The sequence below is a fragment of the Ambystoma mexicanum genome, chromosome 8 (genome assembly GCF_040938575.1).
Source record: "Ambystoma mexicanum isolate Mex_15411 chromosome 8, UKY_AmexF1_1, whole genome shotgun sequence".
Taxonomy (NCBI): Eukaryota; Metazoa; Chordata; class Amphibia; order Caudata; family Ambystomatidae; genus Ambystoma; species Ambystoma mexicanum.
In genome coordinates this window covers 641,202,598-641,221,656 of record NC_090929.1, presented here as the reverse complement: position 1 = coordinate 641,221,656, position 19,059 = coordinate 641,202,598, and the positions used below count along the sequence as shown (strand labels likewise).

General features: G+C 40.6%; 1 protein-coding gene across 1 annotated transcript in view; it reads right to left on the bottom strand.

Moving 5' to 3' along the window:
- The window catches only part of VWA5B1 (von Willebrand factor A domain containing 5B1), a 1,692,038-nt gene that overhangs the window by 704,724 nt on the left and 968,255 nt on the right, over positions 1-19,059 (bottom strand). Inside the window, exon 10 of the mRNA XM_069610372.1 lies at positions 1,037-1,239. Coding sequence (XP_069466473.1) covers positions 1,037-1,239 — 203 coding nt within the window. The remainder of the gene's footprint in view (positions 1-1,036; positions 1,240-19,059) is intronic.

Below are 19,059 nucleotides of genomic sequence, written 5' to 3'. Positions count from 1 at the left end.
CATGCAGTAATTACTGTTGCCATGTGTTTGTTTTTTTTCCGAGGGGTTTGCAATCATTGTGAATACGACATCATATGGTAGTAAAGCTATGCATTTCCATTGCTGTTTAAGGGTCAAAGACTCTGAGGGATTTTGGTAATGGGGATCCCTGGATTAGTGGAGCAAGTGGAGACCCTTGCATTACGATACCAGTGCTAGATCCCTGGTCAATTCAGCTGGGTAAGTTCTCCAATGCCTTTGGTGGATTCATTCAGTTCAATTAACTTGATGGGAGTAACACGTAGTGTTAGTGGTTTGATTTTACAGGATCCCTTGATGGGTGGTCTCTGGATAAGTTCTGGGAGAAGATTTCCCCTGGTGTGTGTGCAGTTAGCGAACATTTCCTGACTAGTTCTGTGTGTTATGGTGGAAGGCTCTTTAAGGGGATTGTCATGCCTTGAAACACTTGTGTATAGGCGTGTTATAAATGCCTTATCATATTATATCATTGGAACATCGTGTTTTGCAAAGGGAATGGTGTATATCTAATTTGGGCATAATCAGTGGAAGACCTATGGATTGTTTGAGTGAGTAGATAATGATGTGTTATTATATATAGCACTTATGCCTAAGTACTTTACGTAGAATATATGTACATACAATATCACCAAACCTGAGTAAGTACTCATTTATCGACCTTGGAAGGATGAAAGGCTGAGTTGTCCTTGCCAGGATTCGAACCTGCGACCTGCAGATCACACACAAATCTCAGCAGCAAGCACTCTACCAAGCTGAGCTTGCTTACCAGCTGAGCAGATGTACTTTAGTGGATGCAGTTGGTCAAACTCACTTCTTATATCCCCGATTGATGGTATTTATTTATGGCTGTGCTCCTTCAGTTGGTTTCATAAACCAACAGTTAGCGGATGTGTCTGGATTATGTTCACGAGTAGCTGTAACTTGATGGGTAACATTAATGTAAGTCTTCTGGTTGGTTCGGTAGAGGCAAATATCCAATTGGGTGTTTAGTTAATGAACGCTAATCAAGTGGTCTTACCTCGTGGAGAAAGAATGGTGTCGGATAAGTTCAATGACTTTGCCTGTGTTGCTGACTGCTCCATCGGTCAACAAGAACAACAGGCGTGGGAAGCCCCTCCGCACCGGCTGCCGGATGATCCAGTTCAGAGGGGACAGGATGTTTGTTCCTCCCATGTCTGCTCGTATCTTCTTGATGCTTTCACATGCAACAGCCAAACTTTCCTGCATATAAAAATAATTCTTATAAACAAGCACTACATGGCTGCTGTATCAGCAAAGAAATCCTACAATGCCAACACAAAGAGACCCTGTGTCAGCGCAACAGGTTATCTATCCCAGTGAAACATATCTTTATCCCAGTGCTATCACACTGCCATACAAGTGCAACAGGGGCAATACACCAGTGGATCAGGGATTTTTGAAATGTGACTGAGCCACTACACCACTGAAAGTGAGACAGACAGTTTCAAAGTGACTATTTTGTAGTGCAACAGGGATATCGCATCGCTGCAAAAGTGCCAGTCTATCAGTGCAACAAGGCTACTTAATTAGTGTAAAAACTAAAAAAGAAAATTGAGTTACCCTTTATTTCGTCCCAATACTGATGAATTTCCCTACCGACTATATAACAATATATAGTTAAGAAAGGGAAGGAAAAAACAGTGGGGGGATAAAACAAAATGGGGAAATTTGGAAGGAGGGATAAGGGAGGGTCTAACTGGTGTCAACTTTCCTGTAGAATATCACAGGTCAGAATGTCCCCATTCCACCAGACCGGACCTGGATCCGGTATGGGAGGCAGCCATGGCACTAATAGCGCCATGGCTACTGCCCAATTCGGAATGAGGCCCAAAGTGTAGTATGTTTGACAGCAGGAATATTAGCTTTGTGGCACAGACACATTTCCACAATTGCCTATGGCTAAAAAGGAATGTCAGTATTTACACCTGAGCTGACTTCAGACTCTGTGAGTATGTGAAATACTCGCTGGCGTCCCCTATGGTTGAATTTAACATGCACATGTAAACTGTGCAGAGCTCTAATTCATAGCAAAACCAGAAAGTTCATTTGGACACATTTCAGATACAAATGTTACACGCACATTCAAATGTACAATAAAACCTTTGTTGCTGTTTTTCAAGTTACCTCCCTTAAGAGCTCAGAGGCAATATGGATATCGACTAATAGCAAACCTAGCTTGCAGTTAGCAGCTGCAAGTCATTACAGGAGGTTATCCGCTTGTGAGATCAGCAGTATTTCTGGTGGGTACCATTCTGCAGCTCAAACTTTCCTTTTATCCCCATAAAGTTAAAATGCATGCATCGCCTGAGACCTTTTTCTCACACTTCAGGAACCTGTAAAAAAAACACAGACTGTGCACGTTTCGATCCTTTGTCTATGCACTGTCCCAGATGTGCCACCTGTGGTGTTTACAGAAACCAAAACAGAGAGTACACTAGGGTCTCAAAAGGCCCTAGATTCTAAAAGGTTTGGAAATTCCTAGCACTTTTTTAGGAACCAAATGTGGGTTGGTTCCCATTGTTTTATCTAAAGATGTCCTTTTTCATAGGAGGGGTCAGAATTAGTCCAATACTAAAATAAAAACGCATTTCAAACGGCACTGAGAATGATCATACAATTTCTCTGATTGGTGGAATGGCAAAAGTCTTTGGCATGGTTCGGCTACAGAGATTAGAGAATTGTGTTTCTGGTAAAAATATTTTTTTTTGTAACGGCTTCCTCATTAGATCATTCTTTGTTTATAAAAAAAAAAGAAAAGAAGATATGCCCATGACAGAAAAAGAGACCTAAAAGGAGGGCAGATGTATAAGTGGACATCATTCTGCAATTGAAAATTAACTTTGTGTTCTACATGAATGCGTTGCTCACTGATAAGTTAAGAACACAAAATTGAAATTCTGAAATGATTTCACTATTAATAATGGTGCTGCTATAAGGTAACATTTAGAAAATAAAGAGGACAAATATGGTAATAATCAATGAGGGTAAAAAACATGGTTTTAATTTGTGTATTGTAGTCACCAAGAAGAGACTTCATACAACATGGGAGTCTAGCCATCGAGAAACCGCAAATAATTACGTCCTGATGAAGGCTGCAGTGTACAAAGGGAGCATTGTATAATGAGTTCCACATGGCCGCAACTTAATGTTTCGACATTATAAATCCTGTTTGTAAAATGTTGATTTATACATAATGCACCAAAACATTGATTCTCATGAAATAGCACACCATCTTGGTGTGTGGCGATAGTGATGTGAATTTAGAAAACACGTTTGATATTTTTGTAATCAGGTTAACGTTAGTAAATGTACTTTCTCATGGCCATGCTTCAAAAAATATGATTGCATTTGAGCAAAATATGTTGCGATGTCTAAAGGTATGATGACCTCTCATGAGACTCATTGGTAAAGAACAATGCCTCACTACACGGTAGGCGGTAACTATGGCGCTATTAGCGCCATGGTTACCGCCGGTATTTTACCGTGTCCGCCTTGGTGGATGGCGGAATTATCGCCCTACTCCAAGGTGAGCGGGGGCGGTAATTCCCTATTCACCAAGGCACTTCCCCATTCCCATTTTTGCCCCCATAGGGCTCAATGGGAATGGGGAAGGTGCTAATTACGGTACCGTAAATTGCGGTACCGTAATTAGCACCAAGGTCCCTTTGCGGCACCCTACTTTAACGGCTGGTAAAACCAGCCGTTAAAGTTGGGTCCCGCAAAGGGAACTCGTAGTAAGGCGGTAAGGGTTTACCGGTACCGGTGCCCTTACTGGTACCGGTAAACCCTTACCGCCTACCGTGTAATGAGGCCCAATGTAATTTTTCTACCAAGTTAATTATTGTTTATCCTCCAAGAAATCCCTACCTAATGTTTGCTTGATTTAATCAAGTGTGCCTTACAGCCAGTTGATATACATGCAATCCATGCATATGTATCAACATTAAATTAAGTTAACTGATGAACCGTATTTCTACCAGTGTAGATACACATATGTAGGAAACAATTCTATAATAAAGAAGTTGATATTTGTGTAGTAGCAGATTAAATACCTAGACAACTTTACAGCCCGCACCACACACCACACATGGGTGCTACACAAAGCGAGATTAGAAGCCAAATCATCTTATACGGCTTACAAAAGTAAGTATGAAGACTGCAAAAGTTTACGTTAACTGTATAACATACTCGCTAGCAATGTAAGATATGTACTAATTGTATCATAACTAAGGGATGCATTTATCTATTCAATGGAAAGGACCAATAGAGAAATGGATCTTCTCCACCGCTATCCATAACCTCACAAATCATGGTGGTAAGAAAATCAGAGTGACCTTTTTACTAAACAAAAGGCACAATGTTTTATGAGAACAGCGTGTAGGTTGAGCAGTCTTGTTTGTTTATGGCACAGGAATCGATGACAACATAATGAAAGCGACCCACACTCGTAACATAGGAACACGCAAATTCACAGATGAATAAGAACTAATCCAATCGAATACCTCCATACATATTATTCATCTTTGACCCAATCCTGCAGGGGTGGTGCCCATTTGAACAGTGTATGAAAATTCCTCTGAAGAAGTTCCAATAATCAGATCAATAGACTTGTTGGAATGAAACATGTTGGGTTGTATAACAACCCCATTTATGAGGTTGTTAATAAAGTACATACTAGTTAGGTATTTGTTGTCAAAAATGTTATAATCATTGAAAGATCAAGAAAACCAGTATAGACAAAACAATTGCCTTTCATTGTTGCACTATAAGGTTTGTGAAATAATTCCTAAAAAAGAAAGCATGCAATTAATTTGTTGATAATAAAAATGAGATATTGTATGTATTTTTAAGCATTAGTCACTTTGGAGTGCACAGAACACTTTTTGACGTTTTTTAACTAATAATTTGTTATGTGATAATAAATGTATTGAGATACGTTTATGAAGTAGAGTACAAATTGAATTCTTTTGACTCCAGTATACCTTTCCAAAGACACACTTGATTAGTTATATGATGTTGCACCTGTATTCCTTCTAGCCATTCATATCTATAACAGAGGGTCTTTTAAGCCTGTTGTTTGTACAAAGTCCTATAACCATACACATTGAAAGTCAGGTACACCTAAATCAATGTTCTGCTAAAGGAGAATATTGTTGTGCAGACTGAACAAGAACTATAGCCAATTTCAATTCGACTGATTTTAATTTTGTACACTTAGCTCTCTCATTTGTTTACTAGACAAAAGCATGCTCTGCTGGGAAATCTTTACCACTTATGAATGACAGAAAATGGTTTCAAGCCCACCCGGGAAACCTTTTGTGGCAGTCAAGAAGGACTTGTACGCTTTATTCAGATTGACATAAGCAAATGTGTCCTTTCTGTTGTATCATGTACTGTACATATATGTTCTTGCACATTTTAAAATGCTCACAGTAATTTTGACTGAGCACATACAACTCATTAAACTTTCCTGTGTAATATATGTTCACACCCATCAAAGTTCACTATATTTAGCATGCAATTGATCTGGCTAAATATGAATACTCTTGCCTAATTTGGGGAAGTTTCATACACATTTAAATGCCTTTAAAAATTCTGGAGAAAAAAAGATTTTACACAGGGAAATACATAGGGGCTTAATAATACAGTGTTTAGCCAATTATATCTTAAAATTGTCTACTTTGATTTTTGAGATTTTTGGAACACACCTATTAGAAATTCGGATCTGCCAAACTCAGATATTCACTTTTTAAGACCAAACAATTATTGAAATTGTTGTATTTGAGCAGTAAATGTAGAGGGCTGAACTGAATTAAAAATCTTCTGCAGAACACACAAAAGTATTGCTTCCTCCAACAGATGCACACCCATCTCGATTCACTCATGCACATTAGGGGCAAAGGAATAAAGCAAAATGAAACTATATATTGAAAAATGAAAAATATTCTGCAAAACACATAGGATGACATGCTGATTCACAGGAGGATTTGAGGGACAAAACAAATTTGGGAAATATACCACAAAGTGAAAATAGGATTGTTATACATGCACAGAAGACTCTGAGGGTCAAAAGTGAATTAAAATGATACCACAAAACACACAAAAGCATCCCCAACACCCAGAATACAACCCTCCCCCCCCCATTCAGTCATGTGAATGTATCACTGGAAAAGACTCAATTAAAAATGTGCAAAATTAAAAATATTCTGCAAAATATCAGCCTCATTCAGTATGCAGTGTACTGCCATACATGCACGGTAGGGTTAGAGAGATGAAATACAATTAAAAACATGCTGCACAATGAAATACATTCCGTGAAATAAAAATATTCTGGGAAACACAACAGATGATCCACAACACCAAACTCGCAGTAGGGCCGCCGTGCAGCCAAGAAAGTGTTGGAGTGACACAATGAAGTTAAAAACATGGCACAAGCTAAAAAAAACATGTTGCAAAATTCACAAGATGGTAAGCCACACGCAACAATGAGGAGGATACCTGTACAAGCATATTGGGGTCAAATGAACAAAGTGAAGTTAAAAGTACACAGCAACGTGAAATATATACCAGGAAATGAACACGATGTAGAGATGCACACAAAACATTTCTGTCAACATAATTAATGCCTGAATCGTATAATACTTTCTTTAAAAAACAAAGAAATCAGAGGGGAAAAACTGTTTTAAAAAGTTAACGGTACTTTCTATGAAAACTAAACTCTTCATACAATGGTAATGTCACTAAAAATAAAAAATAAAACAAAATTTAAATTGATAATGTTAAACCCGGTCTATACCAACGTATTTCAAAGTTACCAATGTCCTTTAGGCATTTCTAAAAATATTTTGTAACAGGATATGGAAGATTTCCATTAGCAATTGCTCATATATGTTGTAGAATTCTTAGTTTAAGTTAGCCCGTTGTGTATCCTGTATACCAAAGATTACATGGCCAATTAAATATTTTCTCTACCTATATATATACAAGTGAACATTAGCTTGTGGTGGGATGTGTGGCAAAGCTCTGTTCCTTATACAATTCCACACTGTGTCACCAATCTGCACCAAATGTTGCATAGTTGCCTGTTTGGACCCTCGAGACATTACTGGCTACATGACATTTGGATACCCCTTTCACCCAGATTTCAACCACAAGTCAAAATTCGTTTGTGGGTTTGTGGCTTGGCGAAGCGTTTTTCTTTATATAATTGCACACTGTTTTACCAATCTGCCCCAAATGTTGCATAGTTACCTGTGGCAACCCTCCAGACATTACTGGCTACATGACATTTGGAAACCCCACCCCATTCCCCAGATTTCAGCGCAAGTCAAAAATTGATGGTGGGTTTGTGGCTTGGCCAAGCATTGTTCCTTATTCAATTCCACCACGTTTCACCAATCTGCACTACATTTTGCATAGTTACCTATTAGGATCCTGCAGACATTACTAGCTACTTGATATTGAGACACCCCCTCCCTTTCCCTGGATTTCAGCACCTTCACACATGAGACGGTTGCCTGAAATCAGTGAAACATCAATGTGGTCATAGAAGGACCGGTCCCAACACGAAGAACAAACCTCAAGGGTCAGGCACTAGGATGCACGGTTTCCAAGATATCTATACCACAATGCACTGCAATGAACTGCACCACGCCAGGTTGAGGTGACAGGTGGGAGGGGGCACAGTAGTTCCCAGTATGCGACAGCACACCAACTCTCACCTCCCCCACGTCTGCTCGGGGTATGTCAGCCAGCCACATGCGCCCATTCTTAGTGCGGTTTATTTCAGGGTGCAAAGCACATCAAGCCATAAGTGAATCTGAAGAGTGACCTACCCAATCAGTGTTTTCATGTCTGTCTACAGAACCCGGTTCGGAGAACATGTACTTCTGCTAGTAGACAATAAAGATTACATGGACAATTAAATATACAGACGATAAATGTACTTTCACATGTCAATTTATTGTTGATAAACTATAGTCGCCCATATTGTTGATATGGGTACATCCCTTATGTATACGTGACTTGCATGTCTTAGATTTGATGCAAGTAAAAAATCCATTGATGGTACTGTGTAGCCAGCTTTCATTATGTGGCTCTGGTGGATGCAAAGAACTAAGGACACGCCTTCCTATAAGATTTGGCGGTAAAGAAGATAGTGTGACTGACAAAATGCTGTACACGTCTCGTTGCCTTGTAGGTGTAATATTTGAACACACGTTTTAATATTTCTATCTATTTAATTGTAAGGAAAATAGCTAAAAATGATAATTGGCGGAAGCAAATGCGGGGTTTCACATTAGGGCAGGGGTGAGGAGAGTGAAATAGGACCATATGTTTAGTTGGGCACTTTAGTGTAAGTCTGAATTAAGTAAGTAACTAAGACTGAAGAGCCGTTTTCAGTCAGATCCTTATCATTTTACTGCAGGAGACAGACAGATAGGTAGGTGGATAGACACACACAAACACAAAATAGACAAATCGATAGGCACTCCAAAACAGAAAAACGGTGTGTAAAAAGGTACAAAATATGTGCTGTAGGAACATACCAATATATGACTGTATTGTTCATGACCATGCCAAGGATACACGACAGACACTTTTAATATATTCTATTTACCCATGTTAAACAGTGTGTTACAAAGGTTTGTTGGTCCCACAGTGTGTATTCCTAAACTGCAAGGTGATATACAAGCATATGACAGGGTAGCTTTGTGACTTTCTGACTCCTCACAGAGAAGTGTACATACCTTCATATGGTTGAACAAAACGTCCTGCCAGTGGAGTAACTTTGTTGAAAAAGTTGGGGGGGGACATGACATCTGAAGAAAAGGTGCCCCAGCCAAATGAATGGGGACAAAATGGTGTGCCATGAAAGTTGGGGGGTGGGGGGCAACACCCCCACCCCCCCTATAATTATGCCCATGGTTCCTGCTATGAACTGTGCTCTCTCTGCCTGATTTACTGGAAAGTGCTTAAGAGTGAATAGTATATCACCCACCCCATATAGCGGGGTGTACCTGGTTGGTAACTGCCTGGCAGCCTGAGCCTAGGAAGGCAGGAGCAAAGCGAGGGCCTCAGAGAGGGCTGTGTGCCATTACTGGTCATGTATGCCGCCTGATTAAGGGGTGATATGTATTTGCACCAGAGATGGGCTCCACGCATATTGCGTGAGCCCAATCTCCCATAAAAAGAAACAATATGGCTGCCACCATAGGAAGACGCACTTAGTTCCTTTTCCAATTCCATAGCGATCGCTGGCATGAGAATCGCTGTACCGGAGCACAATGCTCCAGACTAGCAGTTAAGTGTGAAGTGGAGGAGTGGACGAGGGGGTTGGGAAAGGGAGCAGGATCTCTTTGGGGTTGGGGAGGCAATAGGGAGTGACTCCCCACAATAAAGATGGTGCCGCCCAGGGAAAGGCCTCAGGTAACTGGAAAATACAGGGGTACACTGACAGCGTTCTCATCCGTATTTCCAGCCATCTGATTAGCTGAGCGCCCTTCTCCGGATGCAAGCAACCCATTACCTAAATTGATAAACACCATAGATAAACAGACACATAAATACACAGAGATATAGAGAGAGAGAGAGAGAGAGAGAGAGAGAGAGAGAGAGAGAGAGAGAGATAGATAGATTCATATAGTGTAATATTACTGTTCAAAATGCAACCAAAACTATCAATGAAGCAATGCAAAAAACAAGCATTGTCAAAGTCAATAGCTTTGACATTTGACCTTCTTCATTGACAAATAATGCTTGTAGCATGGTAACTCATTTTATGAAGTGCAATTTGATATTCAAAAATAAGACTGAAAACCCATCCAACAAGCTATGGGAAAGCCAATAGCTTTGGCATTTGTCGTTTTTCATTGATGAACAAATGATTGAAACTTTGTATCTCCTTAGGTAGAGTGAAATGTAATAAACGAATATACCAACATAGGACTGAAAACTCATCAAACAAGCATTGGCAAAGGAAAACTTTAGCATTTGTGGTTGCTTACTGACAAAAAAATTGTTCCAGATTCATAAGTGGTCATGTGTCATGTCTCAAGTCGTAAAATGTGTATTCTGATATGCTAGCTGAACACTAATTTAAGAAACACAGGGAAAGGTGATATTTTGTAGTTGTTAATTGACAACAAAGTGGTCAAAGCTGTGTCCCATTTCATAAAGTGCAATACGATCTATGAACATACAAACAAACAAACAAATAACTGAACACAGGTTTTTTGAGGAGTGTGCTGTCTTGAACTGAATTTGTAGAAAACAAAAATAGTGCCATTTGTAATTTGTAAAAAGAACTTTGTATGGGCCATAACTAATGTCAATATCTCATTGGAGAGTACATATAACTATCTAGGCATTTTGTTCCATAGGAATGGCACCTGGCTCCATCAGTTTAAAAGGATAGCAAAACAAATTGAAACATGTTTTAGAGGTTTGAGGCGCTTATATTACAAATATGGAGGTAAGAGAATGGATACATGTTTAAGGGTAATGGAAGCTACAGTACATTTGTCTGCTTTATACAGCCGTGAAATATGGGGCTTCTCCAACTGTGCAAGATTAGATGTGGTACAGAATGAATTCCTAAGGAATCTAGCCGGCATTGACCCCAGTGCGCCGGGGGAGGCATTTATTAACATAACTTGGGGTTCACAGCATTGCAGTTCTTGCTGAGCCTTAGTTTTTTTTTTTTAATGTTATGTTAAAACTAACTGTGAAGCCAATGCGCCTGTCTCCAGCCCAAGAGAAATATATATGGTGCAAATATGGAAATATTCTGATACACAAGTGGACTTAATCAAATTAATTGCCCAACAGAACTATGGACTGTTCTTGGGGATAAGGTTGTTAGGCTGGAACATGTATGCATGATGAATCGCTTATGCTTGTTACCATCAATGCAATTTTTCTTTGCCCCCCCCAGCTGGAATATTATTGAGAGAGGCTTTGTAAGCTCCTAGAGATCTCCGCAGCGTAGACAAATAATACAAATGGTTGGCCTAAATATCTTACCATTATTAGAGAATGATCTGTCTGAGGGGCCATAAAGAATGTTCTCGTGGGTTAGGGTTTGAAGAGAATATTTACATTTCCTGTTGATATTTCCTCCTTTGAATGCTCTTGGAGGACAGTGTTTTAGAAATTACTTTGTTAAGTTCGGAATCAGAGAAATTACAAATCCTATGTGCTTATTAATGAATTTGAATGATTTTAATTTGATGTCAGATGTTTGTAAAGGAGGGTCTTAGAAGGTATGGTAGACTTGTTTTTATAATAATGTTAGAGTTTCAGTTTCATGTTTTATCGCAGCTTTATGTATTGATGTGTAATTAGTGTTCATGGTTGACACCAAATACAAATATTCTCTCTCTCTGGACAGTAATCTATGGACATAGTTTGGGTATAAAGCAGCAGGCTGCCAGTAGACAGTGGCTACAGACTACTATGTGGTAAAGTGGCTACTGGATTTGGCAAAAGGCAGGACCAGTGTTGCATTTGGGTAGCTTGATGGCGGCAGTGTGGTCCCTGGGTGCAGTGGTCCGGAGATAAAATGACTGTAAAGTCGCCACTGTGCCTGGCCATAGGCCAAGCCCAGTTACTTCTTTTAGTGGCTTGTCAAGGCTTGTGCATAACTCAAAGCCATTCATGGGGCAAAGTGGTCTCTGACCATGTTCAAAGGCTATGGGCAGTGGCCTTAAATGGTGGTAAAGTTGCCACTGTGCATGAACTCAGGGAACTGGTGGCTAGTTTGAGTGGGTTGTCAGGGAATGGGCTATGGAAAAAAGGGCATTTATTTGGCAAAGTGGCTAAACGTTGTGACTACAGGCCATGGCCAGTGGCAGATGGACTTACTATGGGTTACAGAGTTCACTGGGCCTGGCTGCTGCTGAACCTGATATATCAAAATACTGGAAAGCTGTAGGTATGTGGAATGGCTACTGGTCTTTGGACATGATGTAGGGGTAAAGAGGCAAGTGGCCACAGACCTACTATGGGGGTAAACGGGTCACTGGACCTGATCACATCCAGGCCTGGTGCCAGGTTTGGATGTCTTGGTGGGGCCTGATTCATGACCAAAGGTCATTCCTGAACCACTGTGGTTCCTGTGCATGGTTGCAGGCTATGGATAATAGTCTAGAGAAGTGTAGTGTTCATAAATGCACACGTGGCCTTGGCTAATGGGCAAGACCAGAGGTTTTGTTTAGTAGCTTGGCAGCGCTCAATGCATTTCTGAAAGCTCTGCACCTCGTAATGTGATTACTGGCCATGGGCGCCGGTAATTGCCAGTGGTGAATGGACATGATATGGGGTAAAGTGGTCACTTTGTCTGCCTGCTGGCCATGGTCATGGCCAGTGATGACTTTGGGTGGCTTGGAGTGGTCTGACAAATGGCTGAAGACGATTCCATGGCTGTTTTTTAGGGTGAACATGTCCATGCCTTGAGTAATGTGACTAATGGACATGGATACAAGCCATGACCAGTGGTCCGTGTATATTTTTTCAAGCTAAAGTGGAAAGTGGGTGAAGCTGGAATTCAGTTCTAACATCTGTTTTGGGTGGTTTGTTAAGTAATTCATATTAGGTGTATATATGCAGCCTGTCACCATGGACAGTAGTACATTGAATTTTCATTTGAGTATGGTGGTCCCAGAGTCTGGCTGTGTTCGAGGTTCAGTGGCTACTTTGGGTTGCTTGGTAAAGTCTGTGTCAGTGTCAAGCATAATGGCTTGGTGGGGCCAAGTGTATGACTGAAGACCATGCCACGGGCAGAACAGAGTTAACTCTGTTTTATATTTCAAGCATGACTTCAGTAAAAATATCAAGGGAGCCAAGTGTGTTTGCAGCACTTTGCTTTCAATGTGTATTACCTTTCAAACATGTTTTAATGTTTGTTCTACCATTTTTGTTTACACATTTCAATAGATACACAGAATGATTGACACACACACAGTTTAAGAACTGTGTCTTCCTTTTTGATATACAATTCGCTTATTTGGGGGGTTTTCTTTGCTTCCTTTGAGCCAGTTTGTGCAGCAGACTTCATTTTGAGAATTTAAACTTTAAGGGCTATGTCTGGTGTCTGTTTTTGAAGAAAGTATTCATTTTGTACTGCATCTGCGGCCTGCATCTAGCAATAACGTTGCTTTCGGCATGCCCCTTCGTTATGCTATAGGGTTTCCAAACTGTTGAACATAGACAGTGGGTTTTTTCTCTAGGGAAGCAGACATACTCACACGAGGAATCCTCATTCTTTAGGCACCAAATGCAGTTCTAAATTCTATTGCACTTCTTTGTATAGAGTTTCTCTGCAGATATTATTTTGATAGTTCAGACAATGAAGGCTTTGCCAGGCCTAGTGCTTGGTGTTGTCTGCTTTTCAAGAAATAACTGAGTTGATATCTGTTGGACAATCTGGATCCAACCACAGTGTGAAGAGGGCTGAGTTTCGCATACATGTGGAGTTGTGACATCATTGTGGCATACCCGTTGGGTTTAGCACAGGTCTTGCCAAGCCACTGAAGGTAATAACGGGGCATGCCCTTTAGTTAAGCTGATATGCTCAAGCAATCCTCACACTCGAGATACCAAGCTTACTTACTTTTATCCACGCTCTGGTGCAAAGGTAATTTTCATAGTTAAAACAATGAAGGCCTGGCCTGGTCTAACATTAGCTGTTCCCTCTTTCTTAAACATGACTGATTTTAGAGACAGACCCAACTGTGCCTTAAATCACAAATCTATCTCGAGTGACAATTGGCAGAACATGAAGTGCTTCCAACAATTTGCTTGTAGTTGTACTATCTTTCAGTTAATGTGTTATTTGTGTTGTTTACGTGTCTGCAGAACTTTCAGCAGAGGCACAGGGTGATTAACACATACACTCAAACAAGTGCCCTTTCCTTATTTGCACTTTAAGAATGATGTATGTAGGAGAGATTGGTTAAAAGCAACTGAATGATGAGGTGCAATTAAGCATGGCATTTGAAGAGGAGAGATTAGTTGTTAACAGTTCGGTGTGCACCTGTTGAATGTTGTACGGAAATGTGTATGAACAACTCTCAGTAAGGAATAGCAAATTAATGAGGTGTTTATCTCGTGACTATGGTTATATATAGTGGTTAATATTAGCAGAACATCATGAGGTTCGGGTTAAATGATTTCTAAAGAATGATGTGGCTTCAAAAGGGCACCCTTGAAGCACATCTTCAGCGCCTGCTGCTGCTGTCATTTTAGTTGTTGTGGTCCTTATTTTTTCACACTTTTTAATTTCCTTCTTCGTGGTTTCCTGTCACTGACATCCCTTTGTTCTTATTCTCTGTAAAAAAATAAAACAAGTATGTTAAGTGTCCCACTGTCATTATCAAGCCTACTGGCTCAGATGGTCTGATTTTATGGCTCTCCTGGACAGCAAACACAAACTAAAAACAGTTTCTTTTCGTTTTTCTAGCTGACATTTTGTTGTGTCTTTTTTTTTTTACTTGTAGAGTGGCAATATGGCAGAACTGGGCTGGTGTTTCTGGACTCTGTATGAAGACATTTCCTTTGCTTCCGCTTGTAACTTGGGTCCTTGGACATTAGCAGGTGGAAATGCTCTCCAACTTGGGGGCACTTCCTGAATGAGCACAATAGACGGTGTGCCAGCTAAGCAGCTTGCTCGCAGTGCATGTGGTATATATTAATCGCAGCCGTTGTGTTGGGAGAATTCAGTGCTTTGTCATTTGCTCTCCATGCTGTACCGCGTCTGAAAGGAATCTGTCAGGCAGACTTGGCTTTTGCCTATTAACCTCCTTCAATCCCACTCAATTTACCTAATGCCTACGCCACAAAGAACCCTCCTTCTTCGTGCCATGTGACTTCATTGCCCATTTTGAATCTTGGTACCTCCTTTTGCACTAGTCACAGAAATGGAAATGCTACTGTTGTAGCAATGGAGTCAGTTTGAACACACAATTAGGACCTGGGGGTTTGGTCAGTAATAATAATATCTGTGCTACTGGTGTCACTGCCTTGTAATGGTATTGTAGTGCTGTAGTATATCCCTGAAGTGCTTACTTTGGGTGGCACAATAGGTGAAAACCTGGTTCACCACTGACTGGGGTTGCCTCCTGCCACATATTATTTGTTAATTTCTACTGCACTGTAGTATATTAGAGGATGATGTCTTCTCTTTGACAATCATCAAACGTGGTATCCATGAATTAAACACAGTAGAAGCCTGCATTTAATACTTCTCCTGTTTTGTTTTTACAGTTTTTATATCTCTAGCCAATCGCCAAGCTTGGAAAATAGTGTCTATCACGTGTACACAATGGGCACGAGTGAAGGTGACATGGACATATTGTATCACAGAAAGCCCCAGGTGAGGCTCTCCCTCCAGAAACCCTGATATAGTTAGAGGTCTTACCATGAGGCTGTATTCTGTGTTAGCTGATATTTGCCCTCGTTAGAGGTCCATGGGTTCGGCTCGGCCCACTATCCTGGGAGGCAGCCACGTACCACACAAAGCAGACTTTTGGTGCTGCAAGCTCTAAGGCTTGACTAAAGCATTCATATACAAGATGGATTAGTTAACATTTGTTATATTTTGTTAAGAGAAATTGCTAAAAGCTCTTTTTGTTGGGTATTTCGTTTTCTTGAAAATGTTTTAAAAGGAAAAATAGTAGTGCAGATTAACAATTCTGCTGAACTTCTTTACAAAACAAAAGCCTACAAGATACCTTAAACATCAGAACAACATGAAAATGATAACAAAATGGAGAAACAAATGGTGGCTCTAAATTTAGGAGGGAGTCCCATAGAATCCACCTAAGTGGTAGCTCTATCTTATAATGGGTAGTGAGAACTAATTTAAACAAGAGATAGATAGCTCATATTTAATCAACAGTTACATTCAATAAACTTCAACTGTTCTTTACGCACATATAATATTTAATCCAATTATGACATAAAAAATACAAATTTATCAAAAAAAGTTATGAAACACTCTATAAAAATACAAATCTAAAAACTGTGACAAACGTTGTCTACTTGGCTAGACAGAGATCTAAGATTGTGTTATTAGTTATCTTAGAGGCTGCAATTAACATCTCTAGATTGATATTGTCATTAAATTGACATAAATGTGGTTTCAATGGTTACTACATAAACCATTGTGAACATCAATTCATCAACTGTATTTTCATACAGTGTTTTATAACGTGTTTTTGATAAATTTGTATTTTTATGTCATAATTGGATTAAATATTAAATGTGTGTAAAGAACAGTTGAAGTTTAATTAATGTAACTGTTGAGTAAATATGAAACAAATGGTGGGACATGATTATTTTTGAGGATGAGCAACTGCTATGAAAATTGAAAGATCTTGTTCACTAATAAAGATCGTGTATTCGGACTTTGTACAGTATGTACAGGTATCTTGTTGTAGGCTGTCATTGTACTGCTTTTCTTGTAGAATATCGGCAAGAGGTTCATCCCCTACTTGGAGTTGTGGTTCTTCTATTTCTCCATCATCCTGGCACGTTGTTGGCTGTTTTATCTGTTTTGTCTAGCTTTCTTGGACCGTGTTTTAAAGTCTTAGAAATGGAAGATGCTCTGTAGGAACAAGATCCTACTCTTCCTTAACTGGAAAAGCCAGTTGTCTGAGATTTGGAAAACTATCTGAAAGGTTAGCGAAAACAGCTAGTCAGTCCCGGATCACCCTTGAAATGTGGTAGAATGAACTGGGATTTCCTGTTTCTAGAAAAATTGACACTTTTACGCCACTCTATGAAATTGTAGGTGGCATGAACACAGACACAACAAAATTGTGTATCCAATTTTCCTAGTTCAGTGGATTCCACCAAGTTACAACAGTGATATTTCCCTCTAAAGAGCAATAAACCTTGCAAATGGAAGTCATGGCAGATGCGTGCTTCTCAGTGCATATTAATGTGTCTTTAGGAAAAAAAGCACTGTGTTCCTCACACAGGAAGCACGGATCTACAGCCTAGACAGAAGAAAAAGGTAGAAAGGTCCCAGCCGTGATACTTTTTTTTAACAGCACCCGTTTCTGACTAGGTTTTCATTTTCAACTGTACTCTACTCATTGCTTTGAGATCTTCAGAGAACTTAGCTGTGGGCTCACGACTGTGCAGATGTGTGGATCATGTAGCATTATTCTCTGTAGAGATGGATAGGTTGGGGGTCGGAGCTCAAGGGTAAAGAGAGGAAATGGCCGGGCGATCCAGAAGAAGGCATGTCGCTGAGTCTTGGGTGTGGTATTTTCTGATAGGCAAGATAATCGAACCAAACCATAAGCAGAAACGAGAAAGGTTGGATTATACTCCTGCGGGTGCATATGCAATATAAGCGGGCCTTTGCGAGGAGTAGCAAAGTACAGGAATCCATTTCAGCGGCATGAAGTGAGATGGGATCTATGTATGGGGGTACACATAGGAGACGATGCTCCTCTAAATGCACAGGCGGTATTCTGAAAAAAGGATCATTTCTTCAACAATTAAGTAACTTCCTGTGTGGACAGTGGGAAGGTACTTTCTGTTGGGGAATAACATTTTAAAAAGTTCGTTTTTCTTTAGTACAGCACGATTTAATTTGTTCACCTCCCTGTATATTTTACATTTCTTTATTTCGTTTTTCTGTAACTAGTTTTAGATCCTGAAGTGTGTTGATACTTTGTGTTCCAGGTGTGTGCTCTTGTTTCTGTTCTTTTGCTGTTGAAAAAAGGTAACATAAAAGAAACGTCCTTTGCAGTACTGCCAATTTTCAGTAAAAAAGTTTGTTCATACTTTGTTATGATACAAGATACCACATTGACCTTGCAGTGTGATTATAATGTTATTGGCTTGGAAGATATGAGAGTTTTTTTCAATAGTACACATTAGCACCCTCGTTTGGGGCATTTCCCAAACAGGAAGATTCGAACATAAGATATGTTCACAAGAATACACCTGTGTTCTAAGCAGGTTGATTATGGCATGCCCCTTGCCTACCACTCTAAGCAGGTTGATTATGGCATGCCCCTTGCCTACCAGTCTAAGCAGGTTGATTATGGCATGCCCCTTGCTTACCAGACTAAGCAGGCCGATTGCATGCCCCTTGCCTACCAGTCTAAGCAGGTTGATTATGGCATGCCCCTTGCATACCAGTCTAAGCATGTTGATTATGGCATGCCCCTTGCTTACCAGACTAAGCAGGCCGATTATGGCATGCCCCTTGCCTACCAGTCTAAGCAGGTTGATTATGGCATGCCCCTTGCATACCAGTCTAAGCATGTTGATTATGGCATGCCCCTTGCTTACCAGACTAAGCAGGCCGATTATGGCATGCCCCTTGCCTACCAGTCTAAGCAGGTTGATTATGGCATGCCCCTTGCTTACCAGACTAAGCAGGCCGATTATGGCATGCCCCTTGCCTACCAGTCTAAGCAGGTTGATTATGGCATGCCCCTTGCTTACCAGACTAAGCAGGCCGATTGCATGCCCCTTGCCTACCAGTCTAAGCAGGTTGATTATGGCATGCCCCTTGCATACCAGTCTAAGCATGTTGATTATGGCATGCCCCTTGCTTACCAGACTAAGCAGGCCGATTATGGCATGCCCCTTGCCTACCAGTCTAAGCAGGTTGATTATGGCATGCCCCTTGCATACCAGTCTAAGCATGTTGATTATGGCATGCCCCTTGCTTACCAGACTAAGCAGGCCGATTATGGCATGCCCCTTGCCTACCAGTCTAAGCAGGTTGATTATGGCATGCCCCTTGCTTACCAGACTAAGCAGGCCGATTATGGCATGCCCCTTGCTTACCAGACTAAGCAGGCCGATTATGGCATGCCCCTTGCCTACCAGTCTAAGCAGGTTGATTATGGCATGCCCCTTGCTTACCAGACTAAGCAGGCCGATTATGGCATGCCCCTTGCCTACCAGTCTAAGCAGGTTGATTATGGCATGCCCCTTGCATACCAGTCTAAGCAGGTTGATTATGGCATGCCCCCTGCATACCAGTCTAAG